Source organism: Haemaphysalis longicornis, unplaced genomic scaffold (genome assembly GCF_048455015.1).
Source record: "Haemaphysalis longicornis isolate Haplotype H1 unplaced genomic scaffold, Haemaphysalis longicornis Haplotype H1 scaffold_9, whole genome shotgun sequence".
NCBI classification, from domain to species: domain Eukaryota; kingdom Metazoa; phylum Arthropoda; class Arachnida; order Ixodida; family Ixodidae; genus Haemaphysalis; species Haemaphysalis longicornis.
The window spans coordinates 157,226,865-157,241,864 of record NW_027526460.1 but is presented as its reverse complement, the minus strand read 5'-3'; the positions used below and the strand labels follow the sequence as shown (position 1 = coordinate 157,241,864).

Genomic DNA, 15,000 nt, shown 5'->3' with positions numbered 1-15,000 from the left:
CTATGTATTCTTTACATGCAGTATTCGAGTTAAGGCTCGCGTGAACAAAGCATAAACAAAATCAGAATGCGACACATCACTCAGATTTGTTGGAGGATTTATTCACAGCGCAAAGCTACGTGATTTGCGCCTGCTGCGTTCGCACGAGATTACATAATCCAGTGCGCTCCAAAGAGCCGAGGTAACTTAGCCCCGTATTCGCAAATGTAACTTAAGTATCACTTTTGCCTTTCGACAATTTTTGGTCCCTAGCGCTTTTCAAACACCAAACTTATGATGAAAGGCCTTTTCGCGAACTTGATGCTCTTTCTCGCACTCAAAATTGATGAGTGTGCTAGCTGGGATTTTGAAGTGGGTGGTGACGGCATTTAAAAATGGTAGCTGGTCTCGAAGACAGTAATATTTTCGTTTTACGGCAGCAGAACTTATCACTGGTGAACCTACAGCACAGACAGCAGTGAGGAGGAGGAGGAATCACTTTATTGACCCTTAAATTGGTTTACGGAAGCGGTGTGGCTGCGGGTTTGAGACCGGCAGCGACGTTGGCAGCACGGGTGACCAGAAGTATGTGGACCTCTTGGTCCGAGCTGCTCAGCGCTCCCTTCCACTGCTCTTCATTAACTGTGGGTGGAAACGGGGTCTTGATGACAGGCCCACATGGAGTGGACCAGCGTGGCTAGGTCCTCGCAGAGTGGACAATTTGGCGGGGGGAATCGCGAGGGGTGAATTCGGTGCTCGGCAGGCCAGCGTGCGTCTTCAGGAGTCGCCATAAGCACTCCTGATCGCTGGTCAGTTCAGGGTGGGCAGGAGGGTACTGACGGCGAGCGAAGCGGTAATGCGCAGTGATATCATCGTAAGTGTTTAAGTGATCCCTGGCTGACCTGGCGCCGTGGTAGGGAACGAGGCTGGCACCGGCACGGATGGCAAGTCTTTGTGCTGCGTTGTGTCTTCCCCCAAGCCTGTGTGCGCCGGGGTCCAGACGTTGTCTACAAAGGAAATCGGGGGATTTTGAAGGAGAATTTTGAACGCCATGGGCGATTTGTACCCACGGGTGAAGTTTTGAAAGGCCGCTTTTGAATTCGTGATTATAATTGTCGGTGACGGCCCAGTAGTTAGTGCGAGGGCTAATGCCGCCTCCGCGGCCGCTGCCAGGGTGGTGGTGCGGACAGTGAGGGAGTTGACAGGGGGGGTCATTCGGGCTGTTAACAACTGCGAGGGCAAAGGCGTCGCGGTGGAGGTATTCTGCCAAAGTACGCGCGCAACTACACGCCGGCAAGCAGGCCTAGAACCTCAAAACTTACGTCTCGAACCGACACAGCACTCACACAGAGAAAGGCGCGGTGGTTTGCGGTACGGGCGTAAAAAATTTGAAGCGTCGTTGCTCTTGCCACCTGGTGTCACGTTACAAAGGAAAAAGCTAAAGCTGGTGCTACGTTAGCCATGGGATTGCGCTAGCCGCTCCGTTCATCGTCATCATCATCATGACGGATTTTGCTTTTACGATTCCCAAAGTTTTTGTAGCTGCTGACTCCTTAAAGTAGTGCGAGTATCTCGTAAATTAGTGCATTTCTCTGGCCGATTTTTCAGTAAAAGCGCGACAAACAATGACTGATCAGCTGTTCGTTACATCAAAGTTAACCACCGCAACGCCTTCGTTACATATAGGTCGCGAACACGTACACTTCTGTGGCGGGGGCAACGGGGAATTGCAAAAATTAAAGCCGTTCCGCTCAATGTCGTAAGTGCAGAACAGTGATTCGCCATAATAGCCTGCACCGCCGTTATCCGCTCACTGCTGCCATACAATGCATTTCAAATTTCCAGCGTTCGCAGTGCTCGCGGGCCCCGTGCCAGAAACTGCGCCAGCGGGAGTTGTGTTCTTTTTGCGCTTGCTTTAATTTCGTATGCTGAGCTCTTTTGCGCCATTTCGAACGCGTAATTTTTTCTTGCGCGGCGGGAGCCTTTCTGTGTCATTTCGAAAGCGCCATTTTCGTCTTGCGTGGCCGCTTTTTTCGCTTACTTCCGTAAAAGCCAACCCAACGAGCGTTCCTAACTAATGAAACCCGGGGAATGCCGCTTATATACACAGATTTTGCCTGAAATGTACCTGCAGGTTTCTTTGCGATAAATAACGGGGAGATGTATGACAAGCACCAGCGGTTCACACTGTTTCAACGGTTGTGACAATTTAAACCACGCGGTTTTTCGAAGCCTCAGCGTGACACCCTGACGCCGGGACAGAAGCTCTACTTGGGTCCGTTATCTCGCTGCGCCGCCTGATTCCGGCAGTCGCATTGACCGTTAACAAGCTAAGACGACAAGGCGAGCCCATAAAGTGCTCTGCATTTAAAACCTTGTTAAATCCCGGGCTTCGTTACCTAGAGGTCCATTACATCCAAGTTTAACTGTGCCAGGCACGCTAACAAAGTAATGCGCCCTCGCACTCAGCACAGATGGGAACCAGCAAAGCTGTAACGTGCGGCCGGCATTAGCCCGTGTGTTTCGCCCCCTCCAATGCGCCGTTGCCACTTCCCAGTGTCGGCAGACGCGAGAGAGGAGCTAAGTTATGCATAAACCCTGCCACTTTCTCTACCATCACGTCTACGTCCTTTCCAACCATCTTTTTCGCACATGCGCGTGGGGGTGCACCGGAGGGATTTCAGCGTACGGGAGACTGCCGGATTTTCTTTTCACCTAGCCAAAAAAGGTTCCCTCCTGGCTGCAATGCGCGTTACCGTAGCGAGATTCGGCGATGGAGGATACGTTTCTTAGCAATTGTTCCGGCTTCGTGGTGTTTTGTTTTGAATATACCACATTTCTCGCCTCACCTATGTCGCTCCATACATGGCCCTAACCAAATCCGACATTGAAGCACTAAACAGGATCATTCGGAAGGCATTTAAACAAGCACTCGGGCTCCCTATGAGTACATCGACAACCAAGCTTCTTGAAATGGGCCTTCACAACACTATTGAGGAACTCATTGAAGGTCATCTCGCAAGCCAGCGCCTCCGTCTGACACACACTCCAGCAGGCCGCTTTGTTCTGCAATGCATCAACTGGCCCTGTGCAGAACAAACCCACCTGGCCCCTTTGTCAGACGAGTGGCGTAAACATATCTCTGTACGACCCCTACCAAAGAATATGAACCCCGACCTTCATCCCGAGCGCAGGACCGCCCGCAGCTAAGCCCACGAACGCTTATATGGCAATCGCTCTGACGTGTCCTACACAGATGCGGTGAGCTACGCTGACAACCAAACCATGGTTGCAGTGACAACAACCAGAAGCCATTTAACTTCATGCGCATCCATCCGTACGACATCCCCACGAGACGCCGAAGAACTCGCCATTGCCTTAGCCCTCATCCAATGCTCCAGCAGAGTCATCATCACTGACTCTCAAGCAGCCTGCCGCAGTTTCCTTTCAGGGAGGGTTGCACCAACGACCCTGCGGTTACTTCAGCGATATCGTCCATCTCACCGAGTGGCGATCGTTTGGACACCTGCCCATGCCTCTGTAACGGGCAACAACTTCGCCCACCAACAGGCTCGCGAACTGGCCCACCGAGCCCCAGAGGTCACCGCAGCTCCGACGCCACTTCTCACCTATCAGGAAATTAATCAATTTTACCGGACCACCAGACAAAAATTTCCGTGCCCTCACCCATCCCTCAGCAAAACTCAGGAAATAACACTCCGACAATTACAAGCAGGCACGTACGTTCACCCGGTTCGAATGAATTTATTGTTTCCCACGCAGTACACCGCGCTGTGCAAGTTTTGTCCACAGCTAGGTACCCTCCAGCATATAATTGTGGAATGCGCTCACAACCCAGCCCTACCACCCCTCTCCACCTGTTCCTTTCCCGAGCTGTGGGAGACACTGTTGACCAGCTGTCAACCGGAGGACCAGACTCTCCTGGTGACACGGGCCAAGACGGCGAGGGCAACGCATGGATTCCCGGACTAGGGTTCCACTCTCACATTTGAGCTCAATAAAATGTTTTCTCTCTCTCTCTCTTGACCAATTATTGCCCACTTTATTATTTTAATCCCATAATTGCCCTCGGACAATAATGTACGTTTTTGTGATTAATATCTTTAAGGCGAAGACACCATACGTCTTGTGGTGCCGTGGACCTTGAACGCCCTTGGCGTCTACACCTATCGTAACGTAAACAAAAATGCGGGCAATGGAGCGCCACGCGCTTCAAAGATATGTGGATCCTCTGGGCGCCTCCAGTGAGATAACGCGACATGCAGGGGATGACTTCGCCGGTTAAACCGACTCATTAAGGCGGATAATAAATAACCATTGCAAAAAAGAAACCAGCGGCAAGCACACGCAGGACAAGAGAAGGTGGGACACAAACACAACGCTGGACTACCAACTGATTTAATCGGGAAAATACGGTACACGTATATGCAAAACCACGCGCACGCGCACACCTTGATAGCATGAAGATACAACTTTATACAGCTAGGAAGTGAAATTCTTTATCTGTTACAACCACCAAAGGAACGCTGACACATGTCTTCTTGTTTTTTTCTTATAAAAAAAAACGCCTCAAGTAACTCACGCTCACGTCTTGATTTGCCCCTCCCCACAGTTACGGCATGGTGAAATTTTGGAACACAATCCTGGCAGCTTTTTGTATGTAAAGCTAGATTGCTACCCGTGCCCGAACTCAAAGTTGCTCGTTGCTGCCTCAATCGTTCGTATTTCCGTTTAAGTCTTCCCCCTTGACCTTTGTATTCTAGGCCGTGCATCCTCATTCGTTTGGTTCAACCATGTGTCGACGTAAAGGAGCCATGAAGAGAAAATACAACTTCGTGTAAGTTGAAAGAACTAGGATTCAGTATCTCACTCAGCTCCATTACAGCCACAAAATATGTTTTTTAACGGAAAAAAAGTAAGAAGTATTTAAGAACTTTTAAATTTTGCGCCACAGTGACGTGTTATGAGCAACAATGACGTCATACGGGCCAACAATAAAACATAATTTTCAGTGCGTTAACTGCACGTTAGCATTCAAATGTTGCGGTCAAATGGAACTAGAGGCACCATTACAAACGTCCAGTCATGTGTCGTCGCGACAGGTCAATTAGGCGGCCGCTAATCGCACAAACAAGGTTCCATGACGTCATAGAAAAGTTGCGGGAAATTGGCTAGGGGGTCGCGACTGCTTCACACGTTTTCTTTAATATCTCCGTTATTTGTTCGAAGATTGCGATGATATTGGTATCATTGTTATCGGGACTAAGCAGTCTTTCTAATAAACCCAACTTGTATTTTGTCTTCATGGCTCCTTTAATGCACCCGCCCGTTTGTCCAATATAAATTTTCCCGCAGGACAGTGGGACGGAGTAAACAACACGCACCGCGCACGACGTAAACTTTGAGTGTGCCGTACAGCTCGGCACACTGAAAGTTGGTAAAGCGAGGGATTGCAAACCTGTGCTTTCTGAACGCCCTGAACAAAAGTTGCCCGCATGTCATGCAGGTGAGCCTTGAAGAACAAGTAAAACGCCTGAAAGCGTCTGGGTTTCCCTCTCATATGTTGCTGGCGGTTGGGGAATCTTTGAGCAGGAAATTAAACAAGCCTCCTAGAAAGTCTTGCTGCCCAGAGAAGAATGCGAGAAATAAGGTGGAAGTGATTTCCTACTTCCACAGGACATCGCATGGACTGAAAAAAGTTGCGCAAAGATTTGGTGTCACCATGGTATTTTCAGTACCACGAAAACTTTCTGGGCTGTGTTCCCAAATTACTGGGGGCCATCGGAAAAGCGACCCTTGCAAGACTAACCACCAAACAAAGTTTACGTCGTGCGCGGTGGGTGTTGTTTACTCCGTCCCACTGTCCTGCGGGAAAATTTATATTGGACATACGGGCGGGTGCATTAACGAACGATTGAGGCAGCACCGAGCAACTTTGAGTTCGGGCACGGGTAGCAATCTAGCTTTACATACAAAAAGCTGCCAGGATTGTGTTCCAAAATTTCACCATGCCGTAACTGTGGGGAGGGGAAAATCAAGACGTGAGCGTGAGTTACTTGAGGCGTTTTTTTTTTTATTAGAAAAAACAAGAAGACATGTGTCAGCGTTCCTTCGGTAGTTCTAACAGATAAAGAATTTCACTTCCTAGCTGTATAAAGTTGTCTTTTCATGCTGCCAAGGTGTGCGCGTGCGCGTGGTTTTGCATATAAGTGTATCGTATTTTCCCGATTAAATCAGTTGGTAGTCCGGCGTTGTGTTTGTGTCCCTCCTTCTCTTGTCCTGCGTGTGCTTGCCGCTGGTTTCTTTTTTGCAACAGTATGAACCAACAAGCCCAGCATTTCACTCTCTTGAATAAATAACCGAATCTCCTTTCCTTCTAGGCTAAATAATTAAGGTGTAAAATGTGGATGACAAGGCAGATTTGTGCAACCCTTAATTACAGATTGCTTGTTAAATAATCCCACCAGAACAGGAACAGAATAATGTCGATGGTGGACGGGAACATAGCGCCGCTACACTGAGTATACGTACAGGTGTAGCAACGTGTCCCGTTAACGTGTCCACACAAGCGTGCTCCGTGAAACATCATCACAGAGCGTGGAAAGTAGTAAATCATGCGCCTCTGTTTCCCCCGAGGCTTTCGCCCTAAATTCGTATCAGGGATAACGCAAGAGCCTGTGCGAATTTTTGCGAGATCATCGCTTCCTTTCTCTTTTGCTGTATGTCTTTGTTCCACGTACTATGTGGTTCTGATCATCTGCTCTTTTTAGTCCAGCCCGGTCGTGGCACATTCTCAGTTACGCAGCAAACCCCCAAGAACGTTTCGTACGACCCCTTTCCCCCCTGCCCCCCTCCCCCCCAAAACCAGTGAGGGGTGGGATTTAGTAAGAAGCTTTAAAGCTGAGTGAGCAAGATGAAGAGGGACTGCAGTTCTGCTTTTAGTTTCTCCGTAATCTTGTGACCGGCTTCAAGCTCTATTTTGGTTAATTGGTTCATACCTGTGCTACACGGCCGTTTCGAAGGCCTTCCCCAAGGCCGTCGAACCAATTCCCTATCGAAAGCCGCATTGTGCATACACACGGAGCACTTGCAAGCGAGTGATCGATTGATAATTAAAAGATATCAGGTAGCACAGGCATTGCATATTCCCTCTTCTCCCCCCATCCCTGCTCCAAAGGGTCCCCCATCGCTTTTACCTGTCCCCAAGGAGTCTGTCCAGAAAGAACGCCCACCCAAAGTACAGTGATACGAAGTAAAAAATACGGGATCGGTGAACTTTCGGATCAATCGCGCGAAGGACAAATAAGTGACCGCCTCAACACATGAACAGCTGATTCGCGTTTATTTTGTTTACTCATCGGCATTAAAGTTAGCATTTTCAAGGGGTGGGCGATCTTTGGGGCTTTTAGTAAATTGAATATTTCACCCGTAAAGGGGGGCGGGCGCTGCTTGGGGAGAAGGCGTTCTTTAGAAACTTTACGGTATAAAAGTATTCAAAGTTCGGGTAGCTGGATATGGTCCATCTTAAACACAACAGCGCGCAAATCGACGGGGACGGGAACATGTGAAGGCACTAAAAAGACACACCGCTTTTTGTGTCGCCTTATGTTCCCGTCCGCGTCGATTTGTGTGCTATTGTGTTTACGGTGGACCGCCAGGAGTCCCTGGCACTTACATTGCTGAGAAACGGTGATCTATAAAACTCAGGTGTTCCAACGTGTGATTGATAAAACCACTTTCCCCACAAACTAAAGTGTACTTAATTCGATGCCTGCAGGGTTCTACGGGCACACCCAAGATCATCCCGCTCAGCCATTTCAACCTGGTGAATGCTGTTCATCTCTTCACTACGAACACCGGATTTTCACCCGAGGTAAGAAAGCGACGCAACTGAAAACATCATATGCACTTAGAACTTCGATTACTGCGGCACAGCGTATTACCACCAACGCGCTCATTGCAAATAATACCCGACGTTATGCTACGATGGGCCTAATTTTGAGACGGAGACCTGCTTCTCATTATTAAAAAAATAAAACAAGAAGGGACCTTGGGAAGGTTAGCTCGAACTAAGCCAGCTCATTTATCTAAAGAAGACATGAGGCAAAACTACGTCAATAACCTCCACAAACAGCATTGAGACATTTGCCCAATAAGCTTCGCTAATAGCCCTTGAAAGGTTACTACACATGTACTACTTTAAACGCTGCAGCAATGTAATAACCAAGCAGCTCATGTTGTGAATATTCATTTTTATTCGCCTGCTAGAAGTCAGGCCATGGAGGCTGTGTGAAGAAAGCCAAATATATACCGTAATTTTGCGATTGTAAGCACTCCCCATTTCTAAGCACACTCGTCTACTTTCAGAAAAAATAATTGGAAAAAAGGTTGCATGCAAATTTTAGCGTCCCGTTTCCTCGGCAAACATCGCAAGGTGGATTTAGGACTCGTGTTAGCGGGTTCGAGATGATGTTCTGGCCAGGTCATTTAGGAGGTGTTCAATTACGGACCATTCGACGGAACAGAATTCCTGCTGTGGGACACAGAAAGCGGCTCAAACGGTACAACGCACTAGGGTGGTAGTGAGGGTGACGTAGTGTCACAGGTGAGCAGTTGGCTCACTGCCTGTACGAAGGCCTCTCCCATCGATTTCCAACCCCGCTGTCCCACGTCACTCGAGTCCATTCTTTGCCTCAGAATTTCCTGATTTCGTCCCTACATCAAGTAATTCGCCTTCCTCCTTTTTTACACCTATCTGTCGGTGTCCATTCTCTCACCCAGGCAGTCGGCCGATTGTCAATTCGCCTAAATACGGTGCCAGACGAGGCCCATTTCTTTTAATTTATTTCCAGCCAGCCAAAAATGACGACAATAAAAATTTCTGTAGTTTGTCGTATTTTCGCATGTCGTACTGTCGTCTTGTCGTATTCTTGTCGTGTCAGGATTCTGATTTTCTGTCGTGTGTCGTATTCGTGACCTGATTTTGATGTTCCGTCATGCCGACGTCCTGCTTTGTCGTGATCCTGATGTTCCATCAGTAGTTGCACATGATTTAAATGTTATTGCCCATTTTGAAGAGTAGCATAAATCGCCGTTCTGTTGTTACTACAGGAATGGTTGTCGTTGAGAAAATTGACTTCGTCGTTACGACAGAAATGTGTGTCGTAACAACGGATGACTTTGTCGCAACAACAGGACTTTTGTTGTCACAACAAAGTTTTTTGTCGTACGACAGGAATTCTTGTTAGGTTTTTGTTGCATTCCTGTTGTGATTTTAGACTGAGAACTATCTTCTGCTGTAGTTTGTTTTCTGATCAAGAAAGCTCGTTTCCTGTCTCTAAGAGTTACTACGATCATTATTCGTTCAGTGGCGCGTTGAGCCGACCTAAGTTTGCTTTTCAGTTCTTTAGTAAGGCGCGAAGTTTCCGCTCCATATGTCATCAGCTCACATTTATTTTTGAACTTGCCGCCTAAAGTTCTCCATGACTTGCAGGCTTGGATCGTTTCGTCCGCAGGATTTCACCTCTTCCAAAGTGGACCGCGAGAGCATGAGCTAGAACCAAAGACAACGCCAGCGCTACGAGCCCAAATGAAGTTCTGTGCGCCCGGAATGCGATGATAGCTCAATAGGATAGACGGTGGTTCATAACTCCAATGACTCAGCTTCGATTGCCTCCAAGGGAACCGTTTTTAACAACGTAGCTGTTGAGCAAATGGTTCATGTAAGGTGTCCGCAGTTAAAAACACCAAGAAATGCCGAGCGCGCGTGAGCGCGTTCCTCGCAGCGAGATATATATATATATATATATATATATATATATATATATATATATATATATATAGAGAGAGAGAGAGAGAGAAACACTGTATTGGGGAGACACCGAGTTCAGGTTGGGGTGCGGAGGCGGTGGCCCCAGCCCAAATGGCCGAAGTGACCTGTAGTGTCTGTTGCGACAGGGTCCATTGATCCACGAGGCAAGAGCTACCCAAGGCCTGCTCCGCGTTGGTGGGGTAGAGGAAGGGGGGTAGGGGTCCGAGGGGCACTCGCTCAAGGAGTGGTATAGCGTGCCGAGGTTGCGGCATCTCGGACACTGTGCGGAGAGTAAGAGGTGGGTGTGGACGAGCTGTAATTGCGTGCGATGGGGGAAGGAGTGGGTTTGTAGAATGCGCCACATCCATCCTTCCTCTAGGCTAAGTTCACGGTAGGGGGGGGGGGGGGTAGTGTTTTGCGGGTGAGGCGAGAGAGAGAGAGAAAGTGTTTAATTATATGAAAATATTTACAGGGCGAAGTTTTGCCTCTCGGTAGAGGGCACAGGTCTCGCCAGGGGAAGAAGGAGTGAGAGGGAATTGTTGATTAAGTATGATAACAGGCTATGTACAGACTAAATATAAAAGGCTATGTACAATGTTGTGTAATGTCACGGTATGTAGTGAAGGCGCACCCAGTGACCTCGAGTACTCCGTGTGTAAGACCAACAGAAGTGCCCGCTGATTAACAACCTCATTGGTTGCTATGCCAGTGTGAGCCTGGGTCCACAGCAACATCTCGGGCTGGTCGGGAAATTTTTTAGGAGAATTTTCAGCGCCGAGGCTGATATGTTGCCCTTCTCATAGTTGTGAAGCGCGTGCTGTGAATCTGATAGGACGACGGTCGGTGTTGGCGTCTTGATTATGACGAGAGCCAGGGCGGTTTCTTCGGCAGTGGTGGGGTTTGCCGTGCAGAGGAGGCTTTGATTGCAGGTTGCGGTTCTGTGGGTGAGGCGATGCCTCCGATTGCGAGGGCCTCTCGGTCGGGGTACCGTGCCGCATCCACATACATGGTGTGTTTGTCTGGTGGATAGTGCTGCGAGTGGTACTGCGCGCGTGCCTCTCTTCTTCCCGCGTGGAAGGACGAGTGCGTGTTTGTGGGGCTGGTTTTGACCTTGATTAGGGATCGGATGTGTCTTGGTATCCTGGCCGCAGCGGAGTCGGTCTTGGGCAATTGTATTTGAATCCGCTGCAGCATGGACGTTCCCCTCGTGGTCTGCGCCAGCCTGTGTATCTGTGCAGTGCGATGGGCATTGATTATCTCGTCTACGGTGTTCTGAATGCCCAATTTCGCAAGTCTGGTTGTTGAAGCGCAGTGTGGAATTTGCAGGGCAGTGCGATGGGCTCTACAAAGTAGCGCGTTGAGCGAGTCTTTGGTAGACTGGGTTAGATTCGCATAAGGCCGGTGATAACTGAATCTGCAGACTACGACGCCCTGTACGATCCTTAGGCTCCCTTCCTCTGTGAGGCCATGTTGCTTTTGGGTGATTCTTTTTAGCGCGGAAATTGTAGCGTATGTGACATTAGGAGGCGTACTGTCTCGGCTGTCCCTCTATTGACCTGTGTCCGCAGTCCTAGAATTTTTAAGGTCGAGACGGTGGGTATGTTTTGTCCTCCGATGTCGACTTTGATGAGCGGTTCGGTGGCCGGTTTCGTCCTGGGGGATGAAGGATTATTAGTTCGGATCTGGTAGTCGAGTACATGAGGCCTGCTTTGGTTGCGTGTTCCGCGATTATTTCGGCGCCTTTCCTTAGCGCCTGTTCGATGTGCCTCGCTTCCCCAGTCGACTCAGAGGGTGATATCGTCTTCGTATATCGTTGATCTTAGTTTTGGGATGCTGTAGAATGCGCTTCTCCGTCCATAGAATTGCGAGGTTGAAGAGTAAAGGCGAGATTACGGGTGCCTGGGGTGTCCCCTTGTCTGGCATTTTGAAGATTTGTGTGTTGGGCGTTCCTAGTTTCATCTTGACTGTCCCACCTGTGAGGAACGATTTAACATAGGTGAATGTTTTGCTCCTCGCCCGAGCGTCGCGATTTCTGTTAGTATTGCCTCGTGCAATACGTTATCGAAGGCTTTGTGGGGGGAATGGCTAAAATGGACGTGTTGTCTTTTTTCGGTGGGTGGTGCAGTAAATAGTGTTGAACGTGTATAAGTGCGTCCTGAGTGGAGAGCCTTGGTCTGAAGCCGACTTGGTTGTGTGGTAGCATGTCGTTCGTCTCGAGGTAGTCTACTAGGCGGGCGTTCACGACTTGCTCCATGAGATTCCCCACACACGACGTAAGCTATATTGGTCTGAGGTTTTTGATTTTCATTAGTTTGTCTGGCTTGGGAATGAGTGTTATGTTAGCGTGCTTCCAGTCGCGGGGAACTTCACCCTCTCGCCACACCTTGTTAAAGTGGGCTTCTCTTCAAGATGTCGCCGTCTCTTCAAGATGTCGAAATATTTTGTTGGATATCTCATCTTCTCCAAGTGAAGCCGCTCTTCTGAGTGTTCTAATGGCGGCGTACACCTCTTCGAATGTGAATTCGGCGTCTAGAATTTCGTTGCTCGCGGCCATATAATCCGTAGGTGGGGAGAGCGTATTATCATTTGGGTTGCCTATAGCTTTATCAGCTCACCATGCATTTGTACCTCCGAGAACTCGTAATCTTGTATAAGCTTCGTGATCTTAGCTGATTCTGTCTTGTTCTAGCTGGGGTCGAGAAGTTTCCGTAGGATCACTCACGTGCGCTTCATCGATAGGGTGCCCCGCATTTCGTCGCACGCTTGGAGCCACCGTATACGCGTGAGGTAGTCTGCGTGTTTGGCTGTTGCTATCTTGAGGTTCTGTAGCTTTCTTCTTAGTGCTTTCCTGCGCCGGTGTTTTCTCCATTTCGCTTCGATGCTGCGACTGCGTCCCACATGTGCTGTAGCTTATAATGGACGTAAAGCGCCAGGAATATGGGGTCATTGGTGCATTGCTGCCTTCTTTGCCCTTCAAAATGGTTTGCCTCCATTCTCTGATGTTGCCTTCTGTAGATTCCTCCGGGCGGTTCCACTTGCGTACATTTATGTCTGAACAGATCCCAGGTGGTGAGGGATTTTCTGGGTGGCTCTTTTGCCAGCCGCGTCTTGAAGTTGACTTGTAATTCACATATGCAATGGTCGCTGGCGAAGTATTGAGAGTAGACTCTTCCTTTTCCCCCTACTATTTTGTGTGTTATGGTTAGGTCCGGGGTTGTGTCTCTTTGCACACTGTTTCCGATGCGGGTCGGGGTTCCTGGCGTATTGTGTATAGTGAGACCCAAAGTCTATTCTTCTAGTTTCCTGCCCTTGCTTGTTGTTTTATGGTATGCCCAGGCTTCGTGTGGAGCATCAAAGTCTCCTACTATTATCAGGGGTTGGTGTGTGGCTATTCTCAGGGCTTCCAGCAGGAGGGCCTTGAAGTTGTGGGTAGTCTGTTCGGAGGGCTGTAAATGTTGAGCAGGTGGAGAGCCGGCTGCCCCTTTTTGACTGGCAATAGAATGGTGAATATGTGCGGTATATTTGTGTTGGTGATGTCGCTAGTGGACGTGCATATGTTTCTGTTGACGATTGTAGCTAGCTGCGGGTGATCGGGGTGTGTGTGTGCTGTGTAGTTGAGAAGTTTGGTGTTGGGTCCTGTCTCCTCCAATGCTATAACCTCGGGTTATTCTTCTAGCGTGTACAAGTGGGCTTGCAGCTGTCTTTTCGTATCTCTGTAGCCTCTGCAGTTTTATTGCCATATGGTGATGTGCCTAGAAGTCGGTATCTTGCTGAATATCTATCGGCAGAGAGGTCATGCTTGCCTGGTCGGTTTGGTTGCTTGCCGGTGCCTTCGCGTTCGTAAGACCAAATAGTTCCGCGCGGCGGACCGTTATGGATTCTTTTAGGGTGGCGTTGAGGGATCGAAGCATTTCTTGTTTGAGTTCTGCCTTGTCTACGCCGCCCTTGTTGTCTTCGGATTTCTCGTGCCGGCTTTCTCGTGTTTTTGCGCTGAAGTGGTGGAGGGATGGGTTCTGCCCCCCGGCGTCGCTGGTAGTCAGCTTCGCTATCTGCGCTTTAAGGTTACTGTTCTCTTTTCTCAGTTGGGCGTTCTCGCTTCCAAGTAGGGCTATGTCGGCTCGCATATTTTGCATCTCTTTTAGAATAAGATCAAGTTTGCTATCCTGAGCTGTGGGCGGTGGAGTATGTAGGGGAGGAGGGGAGAAGTTGGGAGCGAAAAGGCCCCGGGTACTCGCCTGTGCTGGTGTAACGATTGTTGCGGTGCTGGTCGTTCCTTGGAGAACTTGGGTGTAACTCCGCTTCTACCGCAGTTGTGGCAGTTGTTTCACCTGCGTCGTCTTCTCGGGGGGTTTGGTAGTCTTGTCGTTGCGGTTCCCCTCTGTCTGGGGTGGTTTGCCTTGGTTGGTGCTGCTCTGTTGATTGTTGGTTAATACATTCGGCGTCTCGTTCTTGATGTGTGTTTGTCGACGCCTTGGTTGGAAGCGGCGGGGGCAACCCGCGGCTCCCGTTGGGTGCGCCTCTCCGCACAGGATGCAGTTCGGTTTGCACGGCTGCTGTTCCGGGGCTTGTGCTGCGTCGCACGCGGGGCATCTTTGGGTTGGTGGCTGCTTGGGGCAGACGTCTTTTCGATGGCCCGGCTGCCAACAGTTGAAACAGGCCCCTGATTTTCTCTTGAACGGGTGGCAGCGTAGGTTGGCCGCCCTGTAGCGGACCCAGAGTGGCACGTGCGGTCCCTGAAACAGCACTTGCACCAGGGTGGAGTCCCGCAGCCGCTTGGCGTCTATAGGCTACGAGGTTTGAGGCTACCAGGCTGTGCATAATTTCTTCCTTAGTGTCGTTTTCTGGTACGGTGAATATTACTCCAACCACGGTATCGGATGGCGGAGGATGTGGTTGCACAAGGTGTACGTGCCGTTGGGCAGCTCAGGTTGGGTCATGCCGAGGTACTTCTGCGCTCTCTCCTCAGAGGGGTGGTGACAATGATGAAGTTTGACTTGTAATGGATTCTCACATCGCCCTCGTTGGGTAGTTCTCCGCCGGCCTACATCAAAGCATAGTGCGCTACCGTGGCGGCCGGGATCGTGTGGAGGTCCAGTCCACCTTGAGGGCGGGGATGACCTTCACATCGTCCTCTGGCAGTGGGCTCTCTGGAGGCGGGGGTCTTGGTCTTCTCTGTTGTGGGGGGCGTC

General features: G+C 49.5%; 1 protein-coding gene across 1 annotated transcript in view; it reads left to right on the top strand.

Moving 5' to 3' along the window:
• LOC144151541 (medium-chain acyl-CoA ligase ACSF2, mitochondrial-like) overlaps nucleotides 1-15,000 on the top strand; it is a 94,450-nt gene that overhangs the window by 42,894 nt on the left and 36,556 nt on the right. The window contains exon 7 of the mRNA XM_077682639.1: nucleotides 7,778-7,873. Within this exon, the coding sequence (XP_077538765.1) occupies nucleotides 7,778-7,873 (96 nt within the window). The remainder of the gene's footprint in view (nucleotides 1-7,777; nucleotides 7,874-15,000) is intronic.